Source organism: Pantherophis guttatus, chromosome 17 (assembly GCF_059756535.1).
Source record: "Pantherophis guttatus breed Tessera chromosome 17, ASM5975653v1, whole genome shotgun sequence".
In the NCBI taxonomy this organism is placed as follows: domain Eukaryota; kingdom Metazoa; phylum Chordata; class Lepidosauria; order Squamata; family Colubridae; genus Pantherophis; species Pantherophis guttatus.
This window is the reverse complement of record NC_142079.1, coordinates 16,898,846-16,914,854: the sequence shown is the minus strand read 5'-3', so window position 1 is coordinate 16,914,854 and position 16,009 is coordinate 16,898,846. Positions and strand designations below refer to the sequence as shown.

At 47.9% G+C, this 16,009-nt stretch overlaps 1 protein-coding gene across 3 annotated transcripts in view; it reads left to right on the top strand.

Annotated features, from left to right (window-relative positions):
• The window catches only part of GGT5 (gamma-glutamyltransferase 5), a 112,400-nt gene that overhangs the window by 5,322 nt on the left and 91,069 nt on the right, over positions 1-16,009 (top strand). For all 3 annotated transcript variants that reach the window (XM_087880629.1, XM_087880631.1, XM_087880628.1), the window contains exon 2: positions 386-451. In XM_087880629.1, the coding sequence (XP_087736755.1) occupies positions 386-451 (66 nt within the window). The remainder of the gene's footprint in view (positions 1-385; positions 452-16,009) is intronic.

Here is a 16,009-nt window from a genome sequence, read left to right as displayed (position 1 = left end):
GAGTTCATCCTTGCTTATGGAGGCGTCTATCATTTTCTGTATGATGTCCTTTAGTTCATCTCTCTCGGGTGATCTGTCTCTGGCGTGCCTGGCTGCACTTTCTTTTGGCCTCACGCTTCGGTTTGTTTGGTCCAGTTCCTCCATCTCCAAGGCAGTTGGGATTCTGGCGGTGGCACCTTCAGGTTCCCCCAGCTCTGCCATCAGCCTGGTGGTGGACCTTGTGTTCATCCTTCCTTCCATTTCCGATTTTGGTTCTGTTTATTGGGCATAACCGTCCTCTGCTGCCATTTTGAGAAGTAAGTTTTCCAAGGATCTTGCCCAATAATCACAGACACGATAGGCTTTGAGTTCAATGTATTTATTTACTCCATTTCTTTCTATTCAGGTACTCATTTGGAACTGGTCCTGGACTTCTGCGCACAGCCTTATATATGGAGGAGGTGGAGTCAAGGTAAGGAGGGGTTATGGGAAGGGCTAAGTGAGGGAGGAGGGATCAGTGGGTCAGTATATGCAATGGTGTATACACAGTTAGGCATTTACTTGTAACAGAGAGCTGGTTACATCTTTTATAGCCAAGCCAGAAGCCGTGTGGGACCATCTTTCCAACCGAAACATTCCATTCAAAGGGCATCTGCTTTTGTGAGCAGCAGCTCATGTCATCAGATGGATGGACCGGCTGGAGTGATGCAGGATTTTAATAGGATGATTGAAGGGGAAAAGTGGGGAAGGGAGGATGGTTAATGGAGGTGCAGGTGGTATGTGGGATGCTCCTGTGAGTTGCAGAAAATGTAGGGGGAGATTTTCCGGGAAGAAGGCATTTTTCAGCCAGCGATTACAATTGCCGGCCAAGCTCTTGCTGGCACTCTTCAGATGTCTCCCCTCCAACCATCATCTAGATGCCCCTGAGGACTCATAAAAGTGCTCCTAGGAACTGAGGTTGCCCTGCTGGGCTGACCACTCAATGTTTGCAGATCCCTCCTGCCTCTCCTCCTTTTGACAGTTGCCTGTCAACCTCTTTGATTGAGCTGAGCTTCTCGGCACCTTCCGCCTCTCCAGCTGAGGATTCTTTACTGTTTAGGGCTGCCACAGTGAGAGCTGCCCAACTCAGATCTTAAGCTCCTTTGGAGGCTGCTATCACAGTCACTTCTTACATCAACAAGGGGAAAAAATCATTAAAGGCATGAGAATCATTTGCTTTAACCAATGTATTTTTAAAAATTAAATTTCAAACCAATTTTTAGGGTTTTAGAGTCCTGGCTAACTCCACTGCTGACTCTGGGAAGTCTCTGACTTTTGGAAGTTAAGCCTCTTGAGATCAACTTTTTAACACAACATGTTGTTTTGCACATCATGGGCCTAAGATCATTAAAAAAAGAAAAATCTAGAACTGTCCCAATGGAAATAGCAAAGCAAACCCCAAATCCAGCCTCCAGCATTCCCCTTTAACAATAAATCCTTTGGTTAAAAATAAAAATGGAGGTGGCTGCAGGCCAAAGATCTGTTGAGGAAGGAGACTGCCTGCCCAGGAAAGAGAAGTGTGTCCCAGGGTGGTCAAGAGCATCCTAGCAACAGGGCAGGAGTGGATGGGCAGCATCAGCATCACCCCTTGTGGGCCCCTTGGCAGGCAAGGGCCAGGCACGCCCTGTGGAGACCAACTCTGCTCTTTCTTTCCAGGTGAGAAAGAGCATCTCTTTGGATTCTGCCCTCCAATACCCCCAGAGCTTCTCCTCTGGCTGTTGACTGGCTTCCCTGTATCATTGCAAGGGCCTGGTGACCTCGAGCTTAGACTGCATCCCAGATCCCAACCTCATGCCCCACTGTGATGTCAGTAGCTCCTTCAGGGGCAGAGTGAGGGTTGGCCGGCCAGCCGGCTGGCTGAAGGAAGCTCTGTTTCTCCCCTTTTAAAGGGCCATATCTTGTCCTATCTTTAGAGCCAGAGCAAAATATCTGCCAGGGTCTCTGGCATTGATGTCCAAATGGGAGTCTGATGATATTCAACTTTTGGCTTGGCGAAGATCCTGGAAATTCTTGGACGGCTTGACATGATTGTTTTCTTAAAGCAAGAGTTGAATGGGATTAAGGGCCAGGAGGGGGAATAAAAACATTGACTCATCTTGTTGATGTCTTTGGTCTCCTAAGAAAGGGATCAGGGTAAAGTGGGCTACTCAGCTCCAAGGTGGACTCAAGCAACATCTCAGCTTTTCTTCATTGCACAATGTTGGTGTAACCATGTAATTGTTAACCCAGGGAAGAACTCAGTTCTCCCTATAGAAACATCAGCTTACCTCCTGAATGGCCCTTTTCAGTTCAACATAAGTCTCTCTTCACTGGTGTGTGTGTGTGTGTGTCACAATACGAGGGTGCAGCTGCACAAGATTAATGGCTTCGATGAGAGCTTTCCTCCCAGGGTACAACTCCTGACTAAGCTGGACTGTGGAGCTCCACAAATCCCAGGATGACCTAAATTGGCTCTGAAGCATGGCAGTTATTCCAGCTCTCGAACAGGAGGCTGGATTTGCAGATGTTGCCAACAGAATGGGAAGACCCAATCCAGGATGGGGCAAACATCTGGCTTCAACAAGAGCAGATGATGCCTTACCTTCTGAAGTTGTCAATGGTAAAAAAGCAAGTGTGACAGCCAGAGCCAAAGGACTGTTGCACTGGAGCCAAGGACCACAGGTTGCTTCAAAAGAAAGGCAGGCTGATGAGACAAGGTCACAATCATTGAAGATTGGGGCATGAAAGTGTGTGTGTGAAGATGTCATTCCATGCACTCGAGCCAATTTCTGTTTGTACTCAGCTTCATCATCACAGTCTGACTTCCCCACCCCGAGTCTCCTCTCACAGAGATGACAGCTTGTAGCAACATGGGCTGCATATAGTTAATTCCAAAGAACTTCCAAGCTCTAATTAGTAACATTCATTAGGAAGAAGGTTCAGTGAACAGCACAAGAATTCTGGCAAATACTCTTGTTTTCCAATGAGAAACTAGTTATAGGCAGACTAGGGGTGCCAAGTGCTGGGTTATCCCTCAGTGTGAAGAGGAGAGATTGTCTCTTTTGTGAAGGAAAGCACCTTGTGATCATCTGGGGAATGGCTGCTGCACTTCATGTCCATGCAACACCCAGCAGCTGTCATGGTGTGCCTGCTGTCTGCGTTGGGTGGATCTTTCAGGACTTGCAAGCTCCCTGGGCAGTTCTTGAGCATCCAAGAACTAAACCTAGCTAGTTTGTGGGAATAGATTGGGAAAGGGGTATCTGGCTAGGGATTAGAGGGAATTTCATCACAGATTTGATGATGAAAGAATCTGGATATTTCATGCCAGCAGATCCATCATAGGATGAGTGTTAGTTGGAATTAAGTCTGACTAGCATTGATTTTATCCAGGAAAAAGTCCACACAGGGATAGATGAACGATGTGATTGTGAGATCTCCATTCTTGTTCTTGAAACAACAGTTCTTGTCCTGGTTGGTTTATCCCCATCAGGATAACCAGAAGGTGAAGATCCAACCCCTTCTGGAGAGCACTCAGGTGCTTGCTGATCAAAAGCTGACCCAACTGATCAAAGGCAATAGTCCTTGCTGTCAATCTGCAGAGTCTTGAGCCACTAATGATTGGCATCTTTGGAAGACTGCTATCACATCATGCCAGTCCTTCTTTGTTTGATTAAACAAGACATATCCAATTTCTCAACCATTCTTCATATGTTTTAGCCTCCAGCCTACTAATCATCTTTATTGCTCTTCTCTGCACTCTTTCCAGAGTCTCAATATCTTTTTTTCTATCATGGTGAAGTGATTTCAATGCAGTAATCAAACTTGCAATACTGCATCCAGTTCTGGTCACCAAAATACAAAACAGATGTTGAAACTCTACAAAGAAGAAAAAAGCAACAAAGATGATTAAGGGGCTGGAGGCTAAAATATGATTGAACAGTTGCAGTAACTGGGCATGTCTAATCTAAATAAGAGAAGGACTAGGTGTGACATGATAGTAATGTCCCAATATTTGAAGGGTTGCCACAAAGAAGAGGGGATAAACCTATTCTTCAAAGCACCTGAAGGCAGGACAAGAAGTAATGGATGGAAATTGATCAAGGATCTCGTAGAAATTTCCTGATACTGAGAACAATTAATCAGTGGAACAACTTATCTTCAGAAGTTGTGGGTACTTTAACACTGGAGGCTTTTAAGAAAAGACTGGACAGCCATTTGTCCAGAACGATATAGGGTCTTCTGCTTGTGCAGGATGTTGAACTAGAAGACACCTGAGGCCCTTTCCAACTCTGCTATTCTGTATTCTGGCAAGAATGGGGAAAAAACCTAAGAGAAGGAATTGACTAGTGATCCCCCATCCCCCAAACCATAAACTTTCCCTACTTTCCTCATTCTAGGAAGAATGAAATATTTGTTTACACTGTAAAACCAGCTTGCAATAATCTGAATGCAGCCTGGTCTCTTTCAGATGCTGTCTGCAAGGGTGGGGGGAGGTGAAGGGGGTCTGCCAAGGATTACTATAGATCTCACTGAGCCCATCCAGACAGCTGTAGGAACGCTTTCTGCATTCTGCAATGTGGCCCCAACCATGCTCAGAGTTTGTTTGCTCTGTGCCAACAGCAAAGCTCGAATCCATCTCAGTAAGGAGGCCAACAAGACTGAGAGCTCTGGGGAGGGTCCTGCTAAGGAAAGCAATTACTGGTTTTGCAGACACGGGTGGGGAATCCCCCATCCTCTCCCTAATATGGATTGGGGAGGGAAATGTTGCAGATAACTAGAGCTGCTGGTGCAGTCCTGGTGCAGAGGGCAGGAGGGGCTGCCCAGTGAAGCGGGAGCATCGTGGGTCACCTGTGGGGAACAGAGGCTGTCCGAAACACCCAGCTGGCCATCTCTGTTAGCCCCTCCCCCCACATCTCTCCCTTCCCTGTCAGACCCACATAATTGCAATCAACTCAAAAAACATAACACTACCCCTCCCTTCCCTCTCTCCCTCCCTCCCTCCCTCCCACGCAGACCAGGAAAATGCCAAAAGGCCTGAAATATCACCTCACTTGTGCAGGTTCACCCATCACCTGGACCCAAGTTTAAAGCTCTCCTTAAGCAGCAGCCAGGCTGGGCCACCCCAAGGTTGGAAAGAGGGCAATTCCCATGGGACAACCAATTTTGCTGATGGGACCTTGACCATGCCAGGCCCTGCCAGGTGGCCAGAAGCAGCTGAGAGAGGTGGTTGCCAGCCCTGAGCCATAAAAGGCTCTGAAGGACACCCAGCATCTGGAATCACACTGGGAAGCCAGCTGGCACAAAAGATGGGTGCCCAAGTGTTCCCACTGCCATCTCCTGAACCAGCCACAGTTTAGTATAATGTATGTGAGTGCAGAACGCATTGCGTTTCGTCATCCAAACAAGAGACAAATGGTTGTAAGAAGTTCTAAAATAAATTTAAACGAACGAACAAACAAACAAACAAATATTCAGCTTCTCCATCAAGATTTGTTTTGTAAATGATCAGACAAATGTGTGAATATATGAAAAAGACATTGATGGGGGGAGTTTTATATCGCTTTTGGATGTTACAGGTGTTTTGAGGACCAGCTTCCCCTCCACTTCCAAGAAAGTATGAACTCTTGAGAACTTTGTATTTCAAAAGGAAGTGTTTACTGGAAGGGATGAAAGCAAGTCAAAAGTCAAAGCAGGCTCAGGACATGCAGGGCATGCAGTTCAGGATAAAGGAAATTAGGAACCCCCTCCCCACCTTCCGATGTGGATTCCGATCAATCCGCCGGTGTGAATGTGAATTGCACCAGCCTCTCTGAGAAACAGATATGAAGAGCTTCTCAGGGTCACCTTACAATCCGCTCGTTCCCCCCACCTTCTCTTTCATTTCCCGAGATGTGAGAATTCTCCAGGCATTCCTGGCGCCAGGCAACGGTTATAAATCAGGGTAAAGTTTATACAAAGAGGATCAGGCAAGAAATTGGATACTTAGGACACATAGGAAAAGAACTAAATATGACTATTTCAAATCCCTCCCTTCTTCCACGAAGAATGGCAGATACACGGATCTGACAGGTGTGTTTCTGCACCCCCTCTGGCAGCTCTCTTGGCTCCTTGTTCTCAGCATTTTGAGGGTGGCAGGTTGGAAGATCAATCATCCATCTTCCTGTCAGTTTTAGAAGGAAAGGTCTATTCTGTGGACGTGGTGTGTTTATAAATATTTACTTCTGATTGATTGTCAGACCTCACACCAGCACAGCAATAACTAAGAACATATTGATATGTAGACTGCTGGATCAGACCCCTGGCCCATCCAATCCAGCCATTTGTTCTCCTACAGCCCACCCCTAGGAAGCCCACTCATCTCCCAGCAGTTGACCTTCAGAGGCAGCCCTTTGGCCTCCAAGGATAAGGATTCTCAACCCCCAGGACTTCCAAGAATTGACTTGACCCTTCTTTGAAGGCAGCCAAGCTGATTATCAGCACTGCATCTTGTGGTAGTGAATTTCAAATTGAATGACGTGTAAAAAATTTTTTCTTATGTCCTGCTTCTTCCAGGATTCCCTGTCAGTGGGTGACCTCTGGAAAGGGAACATGGCTTCTCCCCTTTATCCACACCATGTACACCTCCATCATGTCTTCTCTCATTCAACTCAAAAGCCCAAATGTCACAGCCTTTCCTCACAGGGAAGCTGCTCCACCTTTTGGCCTCCTTAGTTCTGCTCCTCTTAGCCTTCTCTAGCTCTGAGGTGCAGCAACCACAACCGCACACAGTATTCCAGATACGTTGCACCAGGGATCCATGCAAGGGCATTGTGACACTGGCCTCTCTATTTGCAGCCCTGTTTCTTATCCTTCCCATGCGGGGTGGGGGGGGCTTTTCTGACAACAGATGCCCCCTGAATCAGCACCTTCACTGAAGTGTTTGCTGTTGCTGCAAGAAGATTTATTTTGTTCTTGGCTGAGAGACCAAATGAGGGTGGATTAACTCAATGGGGAAATCAGAAGGCATGTGCTAAACTGCTTCAGTGTGTATTTCTATCTGTGTTGGAATCACTGCTCTAAAGTAGGAAAAGCAGGTCCAGCTAGATGATCACTGAAGGGCCCTCTTTGTTCATAGTATTGTAGAAGAGAAATTGTGCTTGCAAATGTATCCAGTTGAAATAAAAGGCAGACACATTCCTTCTTTGATGTAGAACCAGTGAGGAGAGGCCCCTCAGTTGCCTCTCAGTTGTCACAGATAAAGACATTTTGGTGAAATACAGTTGAAGGTTAGAGAGGTCAAGTATGACCACATGTAATATTAACAAGAGATAATTTGAATCTATGCTTCAGTAATTGGCTAAAAGAATTATGACTGTTGGCAAAGAATAAAATGAAAGTGTCAATTAAATATGACAAATGTATATGATCACATAAACTGCTGAGTTAACAGAATCCTTTGTCTAGAAGGGTATAAAAACCATTGTACCTAATTTCTGTCTTTTGTTCAGCGCTTCATGTACAGAGCTTTGAACCTATTGTGCAATATACATTGTCTCTGATTAACCCCGAAAAGTTGTGTTGGTCTTATTAAATCCACAACAGCTCGTTTCATCTTGTTCTGTCCTTCAAGAAAGATAAGGCATGAATTCTACCCACTTCAGGCATGGAGCTGCCGTGATGCCAGACGCTAATCAGATTTCTTTGGCAGCCACTCACAAGCAGCTCTAGTAAGTCAGGAGTTTTACGAGAAGACTTCAGGATTTCTGACACCATTTGGAGGAATGCATTTGGGAGGCTTACACAATTGCTCCAAAATGCAATGCTTGTACAATAGGACAGGGGTGGGGGGCTGTTCCAGGAACACAAAACTGACATGGCTCTCACTGTTTATCCACACATGCTAACCAGATCATCAGTCCTGACATTGTGTCCAGTGTGAAAATAACTTCAGAAGAGAAAGTCATAAGGCACGCAAGAGACACAGAGGCATTCTGGACAAGGCGGACTGTAAAAGGAGATGATTCGTCTCTCTCCAGAAGCAGCCATGTCAAGAGAGCAGGAATCCAGCCAGGTTCCAGCAGCGGCCACCCAAGGGAACATGGAGAGCTGACCGGTGCAGGTTGCAGCCTCTCTGGGCCTTCCTCAAGGGCAGTTAAGCATCAAATGCAGGAAGGCTGGAAAGAAGCCAGCTCTTCAGCTTGGTGTCAATGTAGCCATGGATGCGCCTCATTCTGGGTAAAAATGTCCTCAGATTGGCCAATCAATCTGAATAATGTTTCTGAATAAGAGAATGGTTTTGTCTTGAGACATCAACACACCAAGAATGGCTGTTTTTCAATGACAAGTTTATGAGCAGACAAAAGAAATTGAGTGGGTAGGGTGGGCTGTGTAAGACCTCATTTTCTAAGCTGTTGAATTGGGAAGGAAGGAAGGAAGGAAGGAAGGAAGGAAGGAAGGAAGGAAGGAAGGAAGGAAGTTCTTATGTGCAATCAACACATTATCTTCTACCCAGGTCATCAGTATGAAGCTCCAGCTCATTGGGAGAAATAGCCAAGCCATTGGGTACTTTCCCAGAGTACACCTAGGAAAACCAAGACCCACTTGCCACACCTTAAGGTGACCAACTGGTGCTGCTTTTCCACTGGATGCTAATGCTGGGTGGGAAGGGAATCTTCCCACCACAAGCTGCCCCTCACTGGTCTCCAGAGGCAAGGAGGTGACCACGGAGAAGGCATCCACAGTGTTAGATCAGGCGCAGGGAAAGAAGACGTGACCAGCTCGATACATTTAGTAACTTTATTGCAACAGTAGCAAGACTGGCGCTGCGCTGCCAGAGCTCTCCTTATATTCGCTCCGGCAGACGCACCGCCCCAAAGACAGCTTCCCACTCGAGGCTTGCAGCCAATCCGGACGGATGTCCTTATAAGGACATAACACTCCTCCCCCCCTAGTTCTTAGTTTGTCCATCAGTCACGTAATCGCGCAGGTATGCGGGACGCCGAGAAGTCCTAGATGACCTGCGCAGTCCCATTCTGGCTTGGTCGTCTTCTTGGACGGAGGGGGCTCCTGCGTCTCCCGGTTCCCTCCCTGGGAACGGGCAGGATCCGGCCATCGAGTGCGTGGGCTGGGTCCCCCGCGCCTCCAGCTGGGTTTCGGACCTCCACCTGCTGGTGATGCTGGCCTTCTCCCCTGCCTGGGCTGTGGATTACTTGCCGCTGACTGTCATCGCCGACCGGTACGGAACTACTGAACCCCGGTAAGTCCCTAGTGTCCCGTTTGTCTTTTACCGGTTTGGTGGTGGCTGGTTCCGGTCGGGGGTTCAGGTCTTGCGGCTCCATCTGGTTCTGGTCCTGGTGTCCCTTGGTTGAGGCCGGTGCCCTCCCATGGTGACTGCTGGGACATGGTGGTTCTTGTCTGACCTTGCCGGGGTGGTGTCGGCCTCCTTCGCAGGGGTGGCGTAGTCCCTCTCTGCTGGGTTGGCGTTCCCCGGGTGGTCGCTGGCGTCTGCTGTCGTTGTATTGGAGTTGGTCGTCCCCGTCGGGTTGGTGCAGGCCTCCCTCGCGAGGGTGGTGTAGGCCCTCCTCGCAGGGTTGGTTTGTATCTTGTCTGGGGTGTAGTTGGTCTGCCTGGTCGGGTTGCTGTAGGTCTCCCTCCACGGCACTGATCTTGCTGGGGCGATGTGGGACTCCCGCTGTGGTCGGGTACCGGTCTACTGGCTCTTTTTGGTGGAGGTCTCCCCTCTCTGGGTGTTGTTGGCCAACCTCATCGGTGCGTTGTGGTGTGCGGCTGCCCTCCGGGTTCTGGTCTACTGCCCTATGGTCGCAGGTTGCGAGGTCTCTGGTCCCGGGGTGTCTCCGGCCACCCTCCCTGGGGAGTTGTGTGGTGCCCCCCATGGATGGTCCCCGGTCTACTCATGCTGCGTCTTGATCAATGTTAACGCTGGGTGGTGGTGTTCTTGCTTCGGCGGGGTGTAGGAGACCTATCTCGTCGGGGGTGTGATAGGCCTACCTCGTCGGGGTGTTGCAGGCCCACCTCATCTGGCTGGGGCAGGCCTACCTCTTCGGGGTGTTGCAGGCCTACCTCGTCGGGGTGTTGCAAGCCTACCTCGTCGGGCTGGTTTTCCCCCACACCCTTCCACCTCTTCCGGAGTTGGTCGATGTGACGTCTACAGACCTGTCCATCTTCCAGCTCTACCCAATAGGACTTCGGACCGGTTGTGCTCTCGATCTTCCCCTTCAGCCATTTTGGAGAGCCGTGAAAATTCAAAGCAAAAACCGGATCTCCTATGGCAAAGGTGCAAAGTTGGCGGCTGGCAGTTGCGGGTACCTCTGAGTCGTATTGGGGGTGCAGTCTGTCCAGTGGTGACTGGAGTCTTCTGCCCATCAACAGCTCCGCCGGGCATTTTCTTGTGGTGGCATGCGGGGTGATGTGTTGGGTGATGCATCGCAGGTGAGCCTAATTGGGAGCGTCTCATTGTATTGTATGAGGATGCTTTTGGATGTTAACAGTCTTTTGATGGCCCGGAATGCTGCTTCCTCCTCTTGGTCCCACTTCCAGAAGCCGCTTTCCCCAGCAGGCGGTGGAGTGGCTCAGCAATCGTAGCTTTCTGTTTGAGGAATATTGCATAGAAGTTAAGCAATCCAAGGAATGCCTGAAGCTCCATTTTGTTTTTTGGGCTGGGAGCTTCATGGATAGCTTTAACTTTTGATTTGGTGGGGTGGATGCCTGTGCCATCTATGAGATAGCCCAGGAACTCGACCTCCTGGACCCCTAAGATGCATGTATCTCTCCTGACTCTCAAACCCTTGGCCTTGAAGCGCTGCAGGACAAGCCTGGGTCTTTCAAGGAGTTGGGCTTTGGAATCTCTGGAGATTAGTACATCGTCGAAGTATGGCACCACCCCTGGAACGCCTTGGAGAAGGCATTCTTTCATTGATTGAAAAATTCCTGGGGCAGCGCTGACTCCAAATTGGAGACGGTTACATTTGAATGCCCCCCTGTGAGTAACGATTGTTTGGGCCTCTGCCGTTTTTTCTTCTACTGGCAGCTGCTGGTAAGCCTGGGCCAGGTCCAGTTTGGCAAAAATTGAGCCAGTGCCTAGGGAATGCAGCAGATGCTGCACCACTGGCACCGGGTATGCGCTCTGTGGCAACGCCTTATTGATGGTACACTTATAGTCGGCGCAGATGTGCACAGATCCATCATGCTTCAGTGGGGTCACAATGGGGGTTTCCCATGAAGCATGATCGATAGGTTCCAGAACGCCTTGGGCGATCAGCTTATCCAGCTGAGCGTCTACCTTGGGCCGCAAAGCGAAAGGAAACCGGCGGGGCTTCAGCCTGATTGGGGTGATTCCCTTGTCCAGATTAAAGGAGATTGGCTTTCCCACAAATTTCCCAAGCTTACCATCGAAGACTTCCTTGAACTCTTCGATGAGATTGTCGAGTTCGTCCCTCTGGATCTGATGGATGCCTCCGATTGATAACCCTAGTGGCTTGAACCACTCCACTCCCAGCAGGTTCGGGCGGCTGTGTTCCACGACTGTGATGGGAAGGTTGCCTTGGAATTCCTTGAAGGCAATGTGGAGTGTGGTTCTGCCCAGGACACCGATGGGGTTTCCTCTGAAGTCCATGAGCCTCGACCTCAGGGGCTTTAACTGGTTCTTTTCACAGGCTGGCTTCAGGTGCTTCAGATGTTGCCAGTCCATAATGGAGTAGATGGAGCCTGAATCTACTTCCATTATGCACGGTGACCCCTCTGCCAACAGTGTCACGTTGAATTTAGTGGCACCGTTGTCGCTTGTGTGGGCGATTGTGGTTTGGTGCACTGCTCTGTTGTGAGGATATTCATCGTCTCCGTGCCTGGACTGGTTCGAGGACCGTTTGGATGTCCTCTGGGTGTCTTTGCGATTTTCGCGGAATCTTGGCCTGGGTGGTTCCGGGGCTGGATCTGCTGCTCTGCATGCTTCGGCTATGTGTCCCCTCTTCAGGCAACGATGGCAGGTCGCGTCACTCCATCTGCAGTTTGCTCTAGGGTGGTCACCTTTGCAGCTGCCGCAGCGTTCCCCCCGGTCGCCATGTTGGGGATTTTCCCGCCTGGGGGGGCGGGAAACCTTGTGTACGGCCATTTCCTCATCAGATTCGGATGGCGTGGCAGAGTCATCTGAGGAATTTGGGCCCAACTTGTGGATCTTGTGGATCCCCCTCGCCTTCACCATTGCGGCAGCTGCTTTCTCAGAAGTCTCAGCGGCTGTGGCTTCTTCAAGGACTTCCTTGAGTGGGATCCTCTTGCAGCTCAGGAATTTCTTCTGGAGACCCACATCCCACATCCCGAAGACGATGCAGTCCCGGATGGCATTATCAACGTTGTCAAATTCGCAATTGGCAGCGATTTGACGAAGTGCGGCCACGAACACTTTAATGGATTCACCTTCCCATTGACTCCTCTGCTGGAAGGTGAATCTGTTTGCAATCGGGGTGCCTGTGGGTGCGTAGTGTTCCTGTAGGACTTCCTGCAGGTCACTCCAGGACATCTCCCCAATATCTCTGGGCGCCATGAGGTCGATGGCCATCTCTAGGACGTCAGAACCGCAGTGGGCCAGGAAGAGGGCTCTCTTGCGTTCATCGTCGAGGTTCTGATAGCTGTTTCCTCGGAGGAATTGCCAGAATCTGACCATATACGACCTCCATTTCTCTCTTGCCAGGTCGAATGGATTCAGCGACGTGATTGGTGCTTGCGGATTTGCCATTCTGTAGGATGCCGCGGTTGGGTGACTTCAGCTCGGTTAGGCGATCGTGCCACGCGTCTTGTTCAGGTTCTCTTCTCTAGTCCTTCGTCGCCAGTGTTAGATCAGGCGCAGGGAAAGAAGACGTGACCAGCTCGATACATTTAGTAACTTTATTGCAACAGTAGCAAGACTGGTGCTGTGCTGCCGGAGCTCTCCTTATATTCGCTCCAGCAGACGCACTGCCCCAAAGACAGCTATTCAAACTTCCCGCCCGAGGCTTGCAGCCAATCCGGACGGATGTCCTTATAAGGACATAACACACAGGTAGGTGTAGAAGAAGCTTGAGAAGCAGGAGGGGGGCAGGAGAGTGTTGGGAAAGGGATGAAACTGGCTCCTCCATGACCACTAAGAGAGAGGGAGGGAGGAAAAATACAGGCAGACTTATTTGCAAGATCTTCTTACTAGAACCTTTCTCAATAAAGTTGAGTTCAAGTCAGGGGTGGGTTTCAAAACCCATTGTTAACGGTTTGCTTGTCCGCGTGCATGCACTGCTTCTGTGCATGCGCAGAAGCGTCCGGGCGGCTGGGCGGAGTCTCCCGCCACCACTGCTATCAGTTCGCCCAATCCGGGGCAAACCGATAGCAGCCCACCACTGGTTCAAGTCTACCTTTTAGGGCTGACAGCAGCTGAACTGATGTCAACATGTTTTTATGCTGCCTCAAGGACCAGAGGAATGCTCACTTACTAGGCCTAGAAGAGCCCAGAAGAGTAAATGAGGGGGTTTAAATCAGTAAGCTACAACAACCTTCTCCACAACTTACCAACTGCATGATCAGTGTGATACAATGATCTACACAGCCCTGAAGTTAAAATCCAAATAAATTTGCTTTCCTGGAATTAGAATACAGAATAACAAAGATGAAATGGACTTTGGAAGTCTTCTAGTCCAACCCCCTGCTTAAGCATTACCAAAGCATCAGTATACCATTCTGGACAAACGGCTGTGGAACCTCTTCTTAAAAGCCCCCACAACTTCCAGAGGCAAGGTGACACACTGATTAATTATTCTTACTGTCAGGAAATTTCTCCTTAGTTCTATATTGGATTTCTCCTTGATAAATTTCCATCCATTATGTCTTGTCCTGCCTGCAGGCGCTTTGGATATTAGATTAGATTAACAGAGTTGGAAGGGACGTTGTAGGTCATGTAGTCCACCCCGCTGCCCAAGCAGGAGACCCTACACCATTTCTGACAAATGGCAGTCCAGTCACTTCTTGAAAGTCTCCAGTGATGAAGCACCCACAACTTCCAAAGGCACCTTCCGTTCCATCGGTTGATGGTTCTCACTGTCAGAAAATTCCTCCTTATTTCTAGGTTGACTCTCTCCTTGATCAGTTTCCATCCGTTATTCCTTGTCTGGCTTTCAGGTGCTTTGGAAAATAGCTTGACCCCCTCCTCTCTGTTGCAACCCTTCAAATATTGGAAGATTGCTATCATGTCTCCCCTGGTCCTTCTCTTCACTAGACTAGCTATGCCCTATTTCTGCAACCATTCATCGTATGTTTTAGCCTAGTCGCCTAATCATCCTGGTTGCTGTTCTCTGCACTCTTTCTAGAATCTCAACATCTTTTTTATAGTGTGGTGACTGAAACTGGATGCAGGACTCTAGGTGAGGTCTTACTAAGACTTTATAAAGTGGTATTAGTACTTTACTTGATCTTCATTGAATTCCTCTGTTAATGCAATTTATGATTGCATTGGCTTTTTTGGCTGCTGCCACACACTGCTGGTTCATATTTTGTCAGAGTTTCTTGCAAAAATCAAATCCAGAAGCACACACAGATAACTGATTCAGCTGGATTCATTAATGTCTTTATGTATATAATAACAGATGAAGTATTTACAATACTAATTAGATACTTCTTCAATATAGTAGCAGGAGAGAACAATTAGTTTCATTTCAGCAGAGCAGACAAGCAGACAAGTTCACACTCTGGTTTCAGTTTTGTTTCTCTGCACAGACTCAGAAGCTGCAGTCTAAGACATGCCCTGGCTCCAGTCTGTCTCAGCTCCCAATTGGCTGTCTTAGTTGCTATGCCTATTCATTGGCTGACTTTGTTACCATGTCTTCCCAGTCATGAATATTCTGATATATTTAACTGATTGTCTACTAAGTAGGAAGAGCCTGTAGTACAGTGGACTAAGCACTGTTATTAACATCTGCTGCTTGCAATTACTGCAAGTTCAAATCTCACCAGGCTCAAGGTTGACTCAGCCTTCCATCCTTTCAAAGGTAGGTGAAATGAGGACCCAGATTGTGGGGGCAATAAGATGACTTTGTATAAATATACAAAAGTATGAAGGCTATTGCTTAACGCATTGTAAGCCGCCCTGAGTCTCCGGAGAAGGGCGGCATATAAATTAAAGCAAAAAAAAAAAAAAAGTCTCCAAGATCCCTCTCACAGTTACTGCTATTAAGCCTGGTTTCACCCAGTCTATATGTGTACTTTTGGTTTCTCTTGCCTAAGTGTAAGACTTTGCTTTTCTCTACGTTGAATTTCATTTTGTTAGATGGGGTCCAGCGTTCAAATCTGTCAAGATCCATCTGGATCTTGAGCCTATCTTCTAGGGTGTTAGCTATTCCTGCCAGCTTAGTTTTAGGTTGACTCCCTCTTTGCTGTGACAGCCCCTCAAATACTGGAAAATGCTATCATGTCTCAATCCCCTGCTTGAACTATTGCATGTTTGATGTGGGGGGCCTTCCATATCAAACTTGTGCCTGTCAAAATAGATGCTGAACCTTCATGTTCTCCTTCCATCATTCAGACAACCAGGACCTGGATGACTAAGAATATCCATAGTCAGTCAAAAAGGAAACATAGATCCTTTAAAAGGATCTATGGGAAACTCAACAGGTCTATCAAAAAACACCTGGATGGATTAAAGAATGTGAAGCTGAATTTAATAAAATCAAATAGAATAATATTTAATAATATTAATATAATAACAGCAGAAATGATTAAAAATTGAGTGAAAAGAATTAAAAATTGGAATTTCCTGGAAATGATCAACTGCATGGCTTTTGGCTCAAATATCTGACCGGCTTACATCCAATTATAGCTAAACATCTTAATGAAGTATTCATAAAAGAGAGATGAGCAACTGGTTAATAACTGGCAGATCTTATCTGTTTCAAAAAGACCCAGCAAAAGGGACAATACCAGGAAACGACAGGCCGGTAACATTCTTGTCTAGAAGGCTTAAATTAATCACAGGCATAACAGCAGACAACATCCAAGATTATTT